This window comes from Ceratotherium simum, chromosome 10 (assembly GCF_057802395.1).
Source record: "Ceratotherium simum simum isolate JZ-2026a chromosome 10, ASM5780239v1, whole genome shotgun sequence".
Classification (NCBI taxonomy): domain Eukaryota; kingdom Metazoa; phylum Chordata; class Mammalia; order Perissodactyla; family Rhinocerotidae; genus Ceratotherium; species Ceratotherium simum.
In genome coordinates this window covers 77,294,874-77,311,023 of record NC_141909.1, presented here as the reverse complement: position 1 = coordinate 77,311,023, position 16,150 = coordinate 77,294,874, and the positions used below count along the sequence as shown (strand labels likewise).

General features: G+C 35.5%; 1 protein-coding gene across 7 annotated transcripts in view; it reads left to right on the top strand.

Moving 5' to 3' along the window:
* The window catches only part of CDK8 (cyclin dependent kinase 8), a 114,955-nt gene extending 101,881 nt beyond the window's left edge, over positions 1 to 13,074 (top strand). For 4 of the 7 annotated variants that reach the window (XM_087436281.1, XM_004435275.3, XM_087436282.1 and 1 more), the window contains 7 exons: positions 1,778 to 1,921; positions 4,463 to 4,532; positions 5,328 to 5,400; positions 8,249 to 8,346; positions 9,066 to 9,144; positions 9,269 to 9,427; positions 11,779 to 13,074. In XM_087436281.1, the coding sequence (XP_087292407.1) occupies positions 1,778 to 1,921; positions 4,463 to 4,532; positions 5,328 to 5,400; positions 8,249 to 8,346; positions 9,066 to 9,144; positions 9,269 to 9,427; positions 11,779 to 11,904 (749 nt within the window). In that variant the 3' untranslated portion in view covers positions 11,905 to 13,074. The remainder of the gene's footprint in view (positions 1 to 1,777; positions 1,922 to 4,462; positions 4,533 to 5,327; positions 5,401 to 8,248; positions 8,347 to 9,065; positions 9,145 to 9,268; positions 9,428 to 11,778) is intronic. The other 3 variants (XM_014791228.2, XM_014791227.2, XM_014791226.2) reach the window with 3 other exon arrangements.
* The last annotated feature ends 3,076 nt before the right edge of the window (positions 13,075 to 16,150 follow it).

The following is a 16,150-nucleotide window of genomic DNA, read 5'->3' as shown; positions in this document are numbered from 1 at the left end:
AGGTGCAGTAAACTATTTTTTCCTACTTTTCCTTTTATTTTAAAAGCAATGTAGCTTTAAGGATAGCTAAACTAGTTACTTATCTCTCATCTTCCTCTACATATTTTATTTTCTTCTTTAGAATTTTTCCTGCCTAACCAGAATGAGTTGTTGCAGTGTCTATTGGGTGCTATGAGTAGAGCTTTAACCATGCAAACTCACCCATCTGCCCTTTTTGTGATCCTGCTTAGCTTGCCTATCTTCCCTTTGATTAAATTATCAAAGGTCAGGTTTATATGGGGTACCCACATAAGAAGAATAATTACAAAATAATTAATTTTCCCATTTACTTTCTGATGCTAAAAACAAAATAGCTTGGCTTATATTTCTTGATGAGACTTTTCCGTATTAGCTAGGCTTAGTGCTCTGATGTGGGATACAAGTGAGAAACAAACACAGTGTCAGTTTTTAAAATCACTTGATTGTATCAGGATGTATAATCTTTAAGCAAATAGGTGATTAATTTGTTACTCTGAAATGTAAATGTGATGATTTTACATTAAATTAAATATTTATATTCCAGTTTTGGAGTTTAGGAATTCTGTTATTTTTAAATTAACATTTTTTCTAAGTGACAATTATTAACATACCTGAATAATCAGCTTTAATAAAATAGTGATTTTTATTTACCCCTCTATAGCTATTTATATTTACCACAGGTACTGATTAGATAAGTCAAAAACCACTTATTGAGTGTCTGTGTGCACACCATTGTACTTAGTGTAGAGAAGTTAACCATTGTCAGTTTAGGGATTGGTTAAGAATAGAAATGGAATAGTTTGAGCTTTAAATTCTCAATTGGCGTATAGATCTTTCCTCTGCTGCTAATACTACTACTATTAAAGATCTTTTGTCTACTACTATTGAGGAAAAATTTAATATGAATGAAAGTTAGCCTGTATCTTAAAGGGAATTTATTGTATACAGAGGAATCCATCTTCCTGGCTTTTGTAAGTAATTCCTATGAATTTATAGCCTTCGTACCCATTTTAAAGGTAGTATTTTGCCCCCATTTTCTTGTCCTTATTAAATATTTAAGCTTGCAAAATCTGATAACACTGCTATAGCATAAAGAAACACTTTGAACAGAAAACTGTTCAAGTAGAAGTGCTGTTTCTTTAGAGTATTTGAGGTCAGGCATTGTTTTTTTTCTTGTTGGAATAGCACTTGCTAACTACTGCTAACATTGGAGGATAATTATTAGATTTTACATATTAGCAAGTACATAAACAAGATAAAGAAAAAAAAATTTTTTTTACCACAAAAAATTGTGCTGATTATTTTTGGCAAGTATGCCCAATTTTAATGGCTGTTTGGGTTTTCTGTTTGTTTATTTTTGTTTATTTTTGTTTGTGGTTCCCTTGCTCCATATGCAGCTTTGTGTGTATTTCATAGATAAGATAATGTTTGAGGCATTTAAAACTCACAGATAAGTCAACTAATAATTTGATTTAAACTTGGAATGAAGCCACTGAGTGGGATGGAGGTATAACAGGGAATGAAAAATTGGGGTGGGTGGGGTGGGGATATATATTTACAAACAATATTCTGTGCTATTTATAACTGCTTAGGAATTAATATGACTTATTAGGGAAAGAAAAGAAAGAAAAAACACTCCCCACCAAGATAAAAATGCATTTTCTTTTGGAAAGAACCACTTTATTTTCCTCCTTTCTTTTTCTTTTTTCCTTTCCTTTTTTTTTTCCTTTTCCCTTTTTTTTTCCTTTTTGTTTTAAAGATATTTGGGCTATAGGGTGTATATTTGCAGAACTACTAACGTCAGAACCAATATTTCACTGTCGACAAGAGGACATCAAAACTAGTAATCCTTATCACCATGACCAGCTGGACAGAATATTCAATGTAATGGGATTTCCTGCAGGTACACATTATGTTTTTGTTTTTGTTTTTAAAGCACTGTTGTTTGAACTTAGATATCTTCATTGGAAAGGTGTATATTTTTAGCTGATGAAAGCTACTCTTACTTGATTCTTTATATTTATGACTTGCATTAATCAAAGATCCATAGAAATAGCAAAATTTGTAGAGTTCACATATTAGCATAAAAATGTTTATAGATTTCCTGAATTTGAGGAGTGTTTTTGTTTCATTTTGTTTTTTTTTATTTTGTTGTTTAATATTTGAAATGATAAAATATTTGCAATATCTATATTAAAAAGGTACCTTTGGTTCTTACCAGTGGAAACTAAATAAAATTTAGTAGTGTATTTTTGTCTGGCAGCACATATAATACTACCATTATGTCAGATTTGAATACAAATTTTGAACATTATTTTTATTTAGGGCACTGTACAGAATCATATTATATTGAATAATAGCATTTTTTGCTTTATAACCCTTGTCAATAAGAATATTCTTTTAAGTGTTCTGTTAGAATAGTCAGGATGTGGGTGAAAGTCTAGCATTCCACAATGACCTTGCCCGCACTGATTTGCAGCAGGGAGAAAGTTGTTTAGGTGTCTCATCATGGGTGTCAGATCTCTCCAGCTATATCCCAGTCCTTCGTTACACCACAGAATGGTGTAGTTCATCAGTCACCAAAAACTCTGCCCAGAGGTCCAGAATAATAAAGATTTGTTTAAAACACCTACATAATTTTGGCTAGTCAAGTACTTAGTAGAAATTGTTTCTCATTAGGAATTTTTCTTAGGTCAGGATAACTCAAAACTAATACAGAAATATCTGGGAATTATAATTCCACATTCCCTTGTAAGGGTATTAGTTATCAGTAAATGTAGAATAACTATACAAATACTACCTTTCTCCAAAATTGGTCAGCACTTCTTCGAAGACTGCTTTGTTGTGATGGGGATTTCATTTATTCTCTAAATAGTTATTGAGTACCTGCCATGTGCCAGGCATTGTGTAAAGTATAAAATATTATTGCTATAACAGACATGATTCTTGCTCTCTTGGAGTTTACATTGTACTGCTTTAAGTAGAATGTTTAAAGAATAGGTATGGCTTGAGTAGATGGAGAAGAATGGCCTTTTCTTCCCACTTCTGAATGTGTCCACCATTTCTAAGGCCCCAGGGAAAGGAACATGGCTTACAAGGGGATGGAAGTGGGGAAGGCTTCTATGGGAGATGATACATAATGTGTGGTTCAGCTGATAGGGTAGGCTCAGCTGACAAGAAACTTGAAAAGCAAGCAGCAGAGTTTAGATTTGATATGCTAAAGAACGAGAATCCATGATAAGTTCTTGAGGACCAGTGACGTGATTTATGTTATATTTTAGAAAGATTAGTTTAGCAGTGGTATGTAAAAATCAAAGAGAGGTAACTGAAGTCAGGGAAACCAGCTGCTTGCCTCTATATCAGTGCTCCAGGTGTCAAGTGATAGTAAGGATGGAGAATAAAGAACAAATATAAAATTTTTATAGGAAGGGAGTAATTGAGAGAAGAGTAGAAGATTATCTCAAGATTTCTAGCTTGAAAAATTGACAAAATAGAAAAATTGGAACAAGGAAATAGGAGAAAATTCCATTTAAGAGAATAGGAGAAAATTGGAATAAGGAGAAAATTCTATTTAGAAGTTTAAAGTTTATATTTAGTTTACTTTATAATATGTGATATCTGTGGAGGATCAATAGCCAATATTTTTACAAGTAAGTTGAAAGAAAAGCAAACCTCTGGCTGTTTAAAAGCTAGAGGTGTTGTTAGCTACCTGCTACAGTGCTGTGCACCTAGTAGACTCTCAGTGGTCCACTGGTAGTAATGGAGAGCACAGGCTATCTAGCATGTATTATTTGAGCAGCTCTAATGCCAGCAAAACCGAGACATTTTCTACCGAATGTATCTAGTAGCTGGAGTTGTTTTTGTCAGTGTTGTTGAAACTACTCAAAGCACCAGCCGACTTCTTAGTATACTAGTTATATCCTACTCTATTCTATTTCAGTTATTACAGCTTACATTGATTGCTGATGTAAAGCAATTTATTTAATGTGCTGAAAGTAAGGAGGGCCGTATAAAAAGAAGTATATCTTAAAGCTACTGAGGGGAAAGATATTACATTTTATCGTTGAAGAGATTGGTTGATGATTTAACCAAGAAATTTGGTGGAAAAGGGGAAAAAGTGGTTTTAGAAATAGAACTAGTTAATAATAGAAATATTTATTTATAACTTATTCCCCTCTGTAGAAATTGAGATGACTTATAGTCAAACACATAGAAAGTAGGCATTAAAAAGATAAAAAGTGAGATCTAACACTGTACAGAGGATGGGGAATTGTATTTACAGTTCAAGATAAGGTATTTACTATAGCTGACCATTTATTCCAAGTCTGTGCTTTCATGGAGGTTAAAATTATAGGAAACGTAATGAAAACTGAGGTGACTTTTATTAAAATTCTTGAGAATAGGAACCTAGACAATATGAAAACTTTATCAATGTATTTCACAGATAAAGATTGGGAAGATATAAAAAAGATGCCTGAACATTCAACATTAATGAAAGATTTCAGAAGAAATACGTAAGTTGGAAAGAAAATAGACCTTTTGTTGATTTTTTGCTTTTCCAGAATACGCATTATAGGATTGAATACTCAATAGAATACTCAACATAAGATTGTTCTAAGTAATTTCACTTATTTACTCTAATAAATATTTGATACTATGACAGTCTCCATTTCTTAAGATGTTTAGGTGATGTAAAGAGGGTAAATATCTAATATTAGTAGCTGATTTGGCTATGAGAAAAAGATCGCTTCATTTCTCTCCGTATTTATTGCTGGAAGCTGGGCATCAGTAGATAGCATCATAGCTGAAGCAGTAAGAGGCTGAAATAGACAAATCTTGCCCATAGCCGCCTGCCTACCCACTAGGTTGTGTAGTAATTTTAAGCAAGTTTTAATGGAGAAGGAGTATTTCATTTATTTACAATGCAACATCAGGGGATTGGGAGAGGGCAGTTTATAGACCTATAACAAAAAAATTTTTTTAACTTATTGGTAAGGCCAAGCTGAACTTCTCACCTATATGTTAAGATAATTGTTGAGATAACATTCATGTGAAAAAAGCTATTCAGTATATATTATTCATGAGATTACCTTGCATTTAGTCAGCGGTATCCATTCAAAAGTGATTAGCGTGAATATTGAATGAAATATAAAATTGATTTTAATGCTACTCTTTTTATGCTGATTATACCATTTTCAGTATATATTCTATATTGGTCATGAGTAAAATAATTCTGTTTGGAAAAACTTCAGCCAATGTAAAATTAACCTCAAATCTAATATAAATATTTCATAGTATTTCTCTTTCAGGTATACCAATTGCAGCCTTATCAAGTACATGGAAAAGCATAAAGTTAAACCAGATAGTAAAGCATTCCACTTGGTAAGCTTTAGAGAACAGTACTAATGAAAGGCATTTTTTTCCCCTAACTGAATAGACCAACCTGAAGCTTTCTGGGGTTGATTTATATAGTTACTCAGCACCCTTAGAGTACTCTAGTGGTAAATGCAGAGATCTTGTTAGTGCATACTAGTGAAGACATGAAAATACTTATTTTTCCAAACCCATAACATGGTTTGACAGACTAATGTTGGTTACATTAGATTTTCTAAAGATAGTCATTGTACCAAGAGTGTCAAGAGCGTTTTTTAAATAACATTTATTGATTTTCATCAATCATTTAACAGTTTCAGAGAAGAATCAAGAAGAAAACAATCCCACCATTCAGAAATAATTTTTACAGATTATTTTGCATTTCAGCTCTTTGAAAGATTGTTTACAAAGTTTTTAACTCCCAAGATCCTCTTATAAACTTGGGTATTAGAAATTCTTCAGTGATGGTATGCCTTATTTGCTTTTTCTGGAAGAGTATGAGAAATGCAGTATTTATCAGTGTAAAATGGAAAAATGATTTGACCTAGAATCCAAATGAATCCATGCACTATTGATAATTTATGATGAGATTATTCAACTATTGCCAACTTAAATTTGTTTCCATTTTTACACCATAACAATTAAAGACGTTTTTCAGCTTTAAGTTTTCCAAAAAAATTATATAACATATAAAAGTGGAATTGGGGGAAGCTGGTTGTATTTTGCTTGGCTTAAAATTCTTTTACTCCTTTATTCCCAGTGTTTTTAAATGAGTTCCTTAAATGGGAATTTCTTTACTTCGAAAGGATTAAACTTTCCTTTATTACAGTCCCAGGCCACTTGGTAAACATTTCCTCTATTTCTACTTTTTCTTCTCCTCCTACTGCTTCTGCATCTTCTACTTATTTTTATGTCGTGTCATATATCTTATCAGCAATTTTAAAAAGCAGTGTTTAACCTGTTATATTACCACATAATGTATTATCCAAATAATGGTTTATTATAATGTACTTACAACAGGACCCAAATTGGAAGGTGTTAGTTCCTTCAAAATTATGGGCTTATTTACTCTAACAAAATAATGATAATAAATAGTGGTAGACCAAAAGTCACAATTTAGAGGCATTACTCTTACTTCCCCCCAACTCACTGCTACTCAGTATAGCCTGAGGTGACTTGTACCAGCATCACCACTAAACGTCTAAAGATATACTTCCTTTGCAGCTTATTTGCACCTATCTTGAGTGGTCCCCTTGAAAAGCTCTATTATAACCCCATTAAAACTGTTGAGTATTTTCAATAGCAAATCTGTGCTTTTGCTTTCAACTCTAAAAATAAAATTGTGCTTCCACTGAAACATCAGAGTGTCACCATCCCAACATTTCATCTACATTTTGTAATATTTTATGTCCTTTTATCCTCTAATTGTGTCATCTTCCATTAAGTCTCAACATGTCGATTACTTGGTTTTCAAAGTGTGGTCCTGGTCCAGAGCATTAGAATCACCTGGGGACTTATTGGAAATGCAGGTCCTCGGGCTCTTGCTGGATAGACGAGTCAGAAGGTCTGGGAATAGGGCCTAGCAGTCTGTTTTAAAAAGTGCTGCAGGGATTACACTATAAAGTCTGAAAACCACTGTGTTAGATCAAAGATTATAAACTAAGAGACCACTATTTAGATAATCTCTTAAATCACATATTAAAATCAAATATTCTGGGCCGGCCCCATGGCTTAGCGGTTAAGTGCGCGTGCTCCGCTGCTGGCGGCCTGGGTTCGGATCCCGGCGCACACCGACGCACTGCTTCTCTGGCCATGCTGAGGCCACGTCCCACATACAGCAACTAGAAAGATGTGCAAATATGACATACAACTATCTACTGGGGCTTTGGGGGAAAAATAAATAAATAAAATTATAAAAAAAAAAAATCAAATATTCTAGTTCAGAGAGCCTTCAGTAAACTATGTTTTAACCAAAAAAATACTGAGTTTTCACATTAGCGTGATATTTCTATATGTAGCAATAATAATAATAGCTAACACTTACATAGTGCTTTCTTTGTGCCAGGCACCATTATAATTGCTTTCCATATATTAACTCATTTAATCCTGAAAACAAACCTATGATAATAAGTACTATTTTTAATCTCCATTTGACAAATGAAGTTACAAAGAGGTTAAGTAATTTGTCCAAAGTCACTCAACTAATAAATGTCAAATCAAGATTTGAACCGAAGCAGTCTCCTTCCAGAGTCTCCATTCATAACCACACCTCTGTCCTTAACAGCTTCTGTGTCAATCACCATATTTATTTAGACTAGTACAGCACTGTCCAGGAGAACTTTCTCTGATGATTTGTTCTGTCCGATAGAGTAGCCACTAGCCTCATGTGGCTGTTAAGCTCTATGGACTTGATGTGACTGAGAAATTGATTTTTTAAAATTTAATTTGGTTTTAATTAATTTGGATTTAAATCTAAATAGCCATATGTGGCTAGTGCGTTATTTGTGTTATAACAGTTTTACCCCTTAATAGAAAATACAAGAATTTTAGTCCTGTTCTAAATTGGATAAAGCAGTTTAGATAATGCAGTGAAAAGATCATTGGTTTAGAGTAAGAGACGTAAGTTTAGTTACTTCTTATAGGAGAACCAAGTGGGATAATGAATATTATAATGACTAAAAGGTGAATTACCACATTAAATTTAATAATTAGGGTTTTTTTGGTTAATTTAGGGGAATAAATACCCTTCAAATTGTGGTGGTGTTATTCATCAAAAAACATATACTTCCCACATATGTGCCAAAGGGTATAATTATGAGAAGTAATGCAGTAATGTTTTTATGATTTATGGTTTTAGCTTCAGAAGTTGCTTACCATGGACCCAATAAAGCGAATTACCTCAGAACAGGCTATGCAGGATCCCTATTTCTTAGAAGACCCACTTCCTACATCAGAGTAAGTGATTATTTATTAACTCACCAGCATGACAGAATTTTTTGGAGCATGCTTTCTTTTAGTTGTCAACTCCAAGTTGCCCCTCCTCTTATATGGTTACCCAGGGAAATCCTTATGACAAGCAAAAAAATAAGCTCTGATGACTGAAGTGTCATTTAGGGGTTTTCCAGTTAAGAGGCATTCCTGTTCATCTCTTGCTTTATGAAATGTCGCTAGCATTAGTTTCAGCAGTAATCCAGTTATTCAGTGACAGGTTGATTATGCATGCTGTAGCTCACTCAGACTCACTGGGATTGCTCACTGCTTGCAGTTACAGTTTTCTGTTTCCATTGCAAATCCCATTCCCAAGTAAATTTGTGTTCCCCATACCATCTTTTATTTTAAATGTAGTAGAGAGGGTAAAAAAAAATGTGTTTGCATAGTGACATTTCAGCTAGAATCTGTCTTTTGGTTGTAGTAATAAAAGAGTAATGCTGAGATTAAAGAAGAACGTTGAGTCGTATTCGATGATTATTGATTATTTTTGTACAATGAAAAGCCCTCAAATAGCCTGGTTAGAAGAAAAGATATTTTTTATCACTGTAGCAGGAAAGGTGTTTATATTACAAATATGGAGACAAAGTCCATCTTAAAAGATTAAAATGAAAACTACTTAAATGAAGCATTTGAAATATCGATTAGTATACCAGAAATCATTTTTCTTTTTTTCTTATGATCAGCGTTTTTGCCGGTTGTCAAATCCCTTATCCAAAACGAGAATTTTTAACGGAAGAAGAACCTGATGACAAAGGAGACAAAGTAAGTATTAAAGTACAGTTGGCAGCTTCTTGTTTTATTGAATGCTATCATAACATTTTGTGGTTTGGGTGTATTTTGTTCTCCTTCTGAGTTGAACTTTTATTTTTCTGTTTAACCAATTGAGAAGAACCAGCAGCAGCAGCAGGGCAATAACCATACTAATGGAACTGGTCACCCAGGGAATCAAGACAGCAGTCACACACAGGGACCCCCGTTGAAAAAAGTGAGAGTTGTTCCTCCTACCACTACCTCAGGTGGACTAATCATGACCTCAGACTATCAGGTATTTCAAGTTTATTTTGTATTGACCTGCGTGTCAGTATTTGCATATGGGTTTGTGGCCAGTGGAAAATGCAACATACTGAAGAAAATACTGACCTTTATGTACCTGGGGAATACATTGACAAGAAGTGTTATTGGCATGGAAAAGTACTGACAGTGGTACCATAGAGGGGCTTAGATTTTGAACTAGACAGACTTGGAATGATGGAATTTAAATTATGCCACTTATTAACTATGTGACCTTGGACAAGTAATATAACATTTCCTGACTTTAGTTTTTCATCTGTAAAATGAGACCAGTGAAGCTTAACTTGCAGTTGTAGGAGTAGACATGATAAATCTTAGCACCTAGCTTATAGTTGGAGCTCAACAAATGATATCTGTTGTTTTGAAACAACAATATACCATAATGACTAAGAACACAGGCTTTCAAATCCCAGTCCAGCCACTGCCTTCTGGGTAGCTTTGAGTAAGTGATTCACATGTTCTTAGTTTTCTAATTTGCATATGTGGATAATGAAGTGTGTGGTTGTAGTGAGGGTAAAGTGAGAGAATGTATGCTAAGGCACAGTGGCTAGCCTGATGTAAGCACTTAATAGATGATACCAATCATTTTTATCATTTTTATTATCATTATCGTCATTAAAGTTCTTCTTAACAACGTTCATAGTACACAGTAAGCACTTCTCAAGTGTTGGTGTTGGTACTGGTGATGACCATAATAATGATAAGAGCTTGTTGAGTACTTACTATGTGCCAGCTGTTATATTAAGTTTGATATATAAATTATTTCCTTCAATTGTTAGGATAACTCTGTGAGGTAAGTATTATTGTCATTTCAGAAAACTGAGGCTTGTAAAGGTTAAATAACTTTCACGTGTTCACCCATCGAGCAGGCGGTAGACCCAGCGTCAGACTCAGATATGACTAGAAAGGCTCTGTTGCCTACTTGTGGATCCTATCAAGTGACATGGTTATTTTTTTTGCATAAAGACCTGTTTTGAAAATAGTATACCACGTCTATGCTTATTCTAATCATATTTCCAAGTAACCTGGATTTCAATATGGGAAGGATACTGAAAACTTGACCAATTAAGAGTTATTGACCTAGAAAAGAGATCTTATTAAATTGATAAGGTTTACTTCACTTTAAGAATTAGATATTAACTCTTTACTTTGGTTAAGGAGAGGTCCAGCCCCCCAGACCGTGGAAATTATTGTCTGCCTGAGTAGTAAGTCTCTTCCAGAAAGCTAAACAAGGAAATCGAGGACAGCCATCTTTGGGAGTTGACGTCTGTTCCAGCTTCTTTTTCTCCTCTTCTGGGTGGGAAGAGTGCATCTCTCTTGCCTCAGGAATGTGTTTGCGCACTAGGTGGTGGCCTCCTTACAGTGAAGCAGAGCAGTGCTCTAACCTTTGCTACTGCACCCAAGAGAACGTTGCTGTAGTTCTTTGTTGATGTTTTTATTGTGGTTGGTTTTTGCGGGTGATTTCAAAAATAGTATTTCTAACTACAGTTTCATGTGTCCACTCTTTTTAAAATGTTATTTTTGCTAAGGTTGGCAGGATTTAGAGTTATATGATTTATTAAATATGCTTTGAAAGAGGAAGTAATAAATTATGGTTAATCTTTCACAGTGTTTGTCTTGGGAGCTAATGGTATGAGAGAAAGGTGCAGGAATGGGAATAGTAATATAACAAGTCAAAATTAGAGGACTCTTAAACTCTATCACTGTTCTTTCCCTTTGTGCTGTTTTTTTCGAATTGAGAATACCACTCTTTGTACATTTCAACAATTATAATTTTACTTTTGTATATAACTTGTAGCAGAAAATAAGATTCTTTAAAGGGCATAAAAATATTTAATGCTGAAGATGATTCTATGGTATCTTTTCTTGTCATATTTATTTTTATTCTTTAGTCATATGTGTATGTTGGGCAGGTTTCTATTGAAGAAACTAGCATGTAAATTAGCTTTGAATTTCTTAATGTATACATCATTAAGTTCATGTATAAACATATCACACAAATTAGTTATTATTTATCAAGTAGATACAAAATAGCATATAAAGGGGGTTCTGCTGTAGAAAAAAATAAACTGCACAGCATAATAATAAGACTCAGCTTAGTATTATTTGCTAGCAATACTTTGACCTTCATAAAGAAAAGCTGATATTAAAAGATTTGGAGGTTTTGTCATTTTAATTCTAAAGCTAGTATATAACACAAGACTTTAAATTCTTACTGCCTTGAAATAAATCACCTTTCAAACACACATAAGCCTTGCTGCCTTGGGCTATAGCCAACTCCTAGAAACTCCTGAGTCACGTTTCTTCCTCCGTCTCCTTTTCCAGCGTTCCAATCCCCATGCTGCCTATCCCAACCCTGGACCAAGCACATCACAGCCACAGAGCAGCATGGGATACTCAACTACCTCCCAGCAGCCTCCACAGTACTCACATCAGACACACCGGTACTGAGCTGCGTTGGAATATTGTCAATGCACTGTTGCTAATGCTGCAGGACTGACTCTGCAGCTCTGCGGGAACCTGGTATGGGCCATGAGAATGTACTGTACAACCACATATTCAAAATGTCCAGTAGCCGAGTTCCACCACTTTTCACAGATTGGGGTAGTGGCTTCCAAGTTGTACCTATTTTGGAGTTAGACTTGAAAAGAAAATGCTAGCACAGTTTGTGTTGTGGATTTGCTACTTCCATAGTTTACTTGACATGGTTCAGACTGACCAATGCATTTTTTTCAGTGACAGTCTGTAGCAGTTGAAGCTGTGAAATGTGCTAGGGGCAAGCATTTGTCGTTGTATGTGGTAAATTCTTTCAGTGTAACAGCATTATCTGACCAATAGTACACACACACACACACACACAAAAGTTTAACTGGTACTTGAAACATACAGTATATGTTAACTCAACAAAATAACCAAGACTCAAAATGAGATTATTTTGGTACACTTTTCATTTTAGTGTCTTATCAGTGGGTTGATTCATTTTCTACATTAATCAGTGTTTTTTGACCAAGAATATTGCTTGGATTTTTTTGAAAGTACAAAAAGCCACATAGTTTTTCCAGAAAGGTTTCAAAACTCCCAAAGATTAATTTCCAACTTGTAAGTTTGTTTTTATTTTCAATCTATGACTTGACTGGTATTAAAGCTGCTATTTGATAGTAATTAAATATGTTGTCATTGATATAAACCTGTTTGGTTCAGCAAACAATTAAAATGATTGTCATAGACAGTGTTTTATTTTTCCTGTTGGTGTTGCTGATTTGTGAGCATGCTTTAAGATGAAAAAAGCATGAATGATAACTTCCTTTAAAAGGTGCGGCATCCGATTCAGATATTTTGTCCTGATTTTAAAGCTGGTTGGTGTAGTGCTATTAAAATTTTGTTCAGTTAATTTTCTTTTTTAAAACTTGTTCGCACGTTGTTTAGGGTGCCCTTACTTCAGCAAAGGAGAAGGAGTAGGCGAGCCTTAGAATTTTTGAGGAAAAAAAAAAAACCTATAACATACAATGTACTGTATCAAACTATTTTACATGAATGACACAAGTATTCTGAATTTAAAAAAAATTGAACATTGTTAAAAACAAGGTGTTATGTAATAAATTTATTTTTCATAAATCAAAATATGGAGTCAGCTGTATTTTTATATACACAAAGGTGTTTTATTTTATTTTAAAATGTGCCTTAACAAGTGGCCTCTAAATAAATCTCTTCAGTTGTTTTCATGAATAATATCTATATATTCTGCCTCTATGATGGAGTATAATGACTTATGATTTAGATATGGATTCTTTTCTCTGTTGCACTTAGTACTGTAATATAAGATATGAAATAGATACCTTTCTAATTGAAAGAAATTATGATGAGCCTTCCATTTCTAGAATAATGCCTAAATCTGTGTTATGCTGAGAACTATTTGACTGTTTTATCCCAAATAATTATTTTTCCTCCGTCCTTCAGCACAAAATACAGAAGAAAAACTAACATAATTTTTTTCTTAAAAAGTCAACCCATTCATATAAAAAACATTTTAAGAACTGAGGAATTCCAATACTGATAGGCCTGACCATAACAGTGTCAACTTAAAAGGTAAATTTGCCTATTTTACCCTCAAAATGAGTTTACGTGGGTTGCAATTTGGGTTGTGCATGCTGTGGCAAGCCATAGGCAAATCTGGAAAACGAGAGAAGCTGCTTTTTTAGAGAAAAAGAGGGAGGCGGGGGTGCTGTTCTAAACGGAAGTCCATTGGGGGAAAGGAACAGTTCAGGGCAGCAAGGCTTCTCATTGGCTGGGCTGTTGCTGGTTGGGAAGAGAAATCTTCCTTCAGTAGTAAATTAAGTTTTACTTCCTGTCAAAGGTGCAAGGGTATGTTTCTTCCCCTTTCCTGTAACTCCCGTGTATGATAGGGTGTGAGAGCTTCCCCTACAGGCCTTCCCAGCTCCAATTTAGTTGAGGTTTCTTTTATTAATTTCCACAACAGTAAGGATAATTTTAGGAGCTGAATTCATGTTTCCATTTCATTCACACAATGCATAGATCTGATTATAGAGCTCCCCTCCTCAGAATCCCAGAGCTCCCCTTTAACCACAAAATTGATTCAAAGGCCTCCACAGTTTGCCTTCTATCAATCTTACCCTTGCTGTGTCTTATTATTTCCCTTCCACTCTGTCTTCTGTTTTTTTCTCCCTGCCTTTAATGCAGTGTTTTTCAAACTTAGTGGGTATGAGAATCATCAGAGATTTTTGTTTTCTCTGGGTCTAGTTCCAGAGGTTGATTCAGTAGACTTCAGGTAGAACATGGAATCTTCATTTTTAACAAGTCCTCGGTTGTGATGCAGTAGTCTGAGGAATACATGTTAAGAAAAACACCTCCAAGCTGGTCTAAAGACTGAACAAACAGTGGCAGTTAAGTGGCTTGGAGAGAGGGCTGCTCTGTTGACAACGCATCTTTCCCTCCTGCATGAATTTCAAAGAGCAAAACCCATTGTAACAGGTTCCACTCTAAATGTTGTAAACTCCTAGTGCTCAGTTCTCAGATTTCTTTATCAACCCCCATTCTCTGAGTGATCCTATCCAGTCTTGTGGAGTTAAATATGTTGGTGACCATCAAATTTACATATCCAGCCTATTTTCTCCCTGAGCTCCAGATTCATATATTTAATTGCATCTGTGACAAATGACATACACATACACACACCTGCCATCATTCTCTAGCCATTCCCCGGCTTTATTTTTCTACATAGCACCTATCACGTGTATTTGACTATTTTCTGTCTCTTCCCGGTAGGATGGAAGCTCCCTGAGAGGAGTCCTATTCCATCTCAGACTGCTCCTCTTTACACTTGCTCCCTAGGTGATCTCGTCCAGGCTCATGACTTCGATAGGCTGATGATTCCCAGATTTCCAATCCAGACCTACCTGGATAGGTACCTGACTCATTACTACCCATTATCTCTAGACTGAATATATCCAAAGCCAGACTCCTTCCTCCACCATCTAACCTGCTCCTTGTGCAGACTTAACCGTCTCAGTGACTAGGAACCCAGCCCTCCCAGTTGTCCAGGCCACACAGAAATCTTGGTGTCACCCTCTCTCATGCTCACTCTTTATCCATTCCATATGCAAATCCTGTTGGCTCTCTCTTTAGAATATATCCCCAAACTATCCTCACCGCCTTTTACTGCACCACCCTATGCCAAGCCACAGCCACCTCGTTCCTAGACCTTCACGGTAACTTCCTGCCTGCTTCCACCCTTTCCTCCCTCAGTCTTCTCAGCACAGCAGCCTCAGTGATCCCTTTACCACGGAGCTCATGCCACTCCTCGGCTCTCATCCCTCCAATGCTTCTGGATCAGTAGAAGCCACATCTTTACTGTGCCCAACAAGTCCCTACATGTTCTAGCCTCCCATTTTTTTATGGATTCCATCTTCTGTTACTCTCCTCATCTGCTCCACTCCAGCTACACTGCTCTCCTTGCCGTTGCTCGAGCCTGCCAAGTACATTTTGTCTCAAGGCTTTTACACTTGCTGTTCCATCTGCATCTTTATCGTATGCTCTCCCCAGCTAGGTTTCTTGGCTTACTCCCTCACTTCTTTCAGGTCTACTCAAGTCTTATCTTATTAGAGAGGCTTTCCCTTTCCACTCTATATAAAATAGCAACCTGTCCCCGGCCTCCACACACCAACCAGCATTCTGCTACATAGTGCTTATTATCATCACTAAAATAAACTTGTTTTTCCCCACCGCACTAGAAAATAAATTCCACAAAGACCATCTTTTTTTAATTGAAACATAATTGCCATGTAACACTGTGTACGTTTAAAGTGTACAGCAGTGTTGATTTGATACACTTACATATTGCAATCTGATTACCACAATGTCAGCTGACACCCGAGGCAGTCTTTTTATTTACTACAATAGCCTCAGTAATGAGAGGAGTGCCTTACATACAACAGTGCTCATAAATATTTACTGAATGAATGAATAACTTTTTATTTGGATGTCTAATAGTATCTCAAACTCAACGTATCCACATAAGAACTTTGAACCTTCTCCCCCTGGCCACCGTCGTCTCTGCCAGCATCCTCTAGCTTCCTGCCTAGCCTTCCTGCTTCCATTCATGCCATTCTATGGTCTGCCTTCTACATAACAGTGATCCTTTTTCTTCAGAACAGTGATAACTATATGGCATTTTTATACA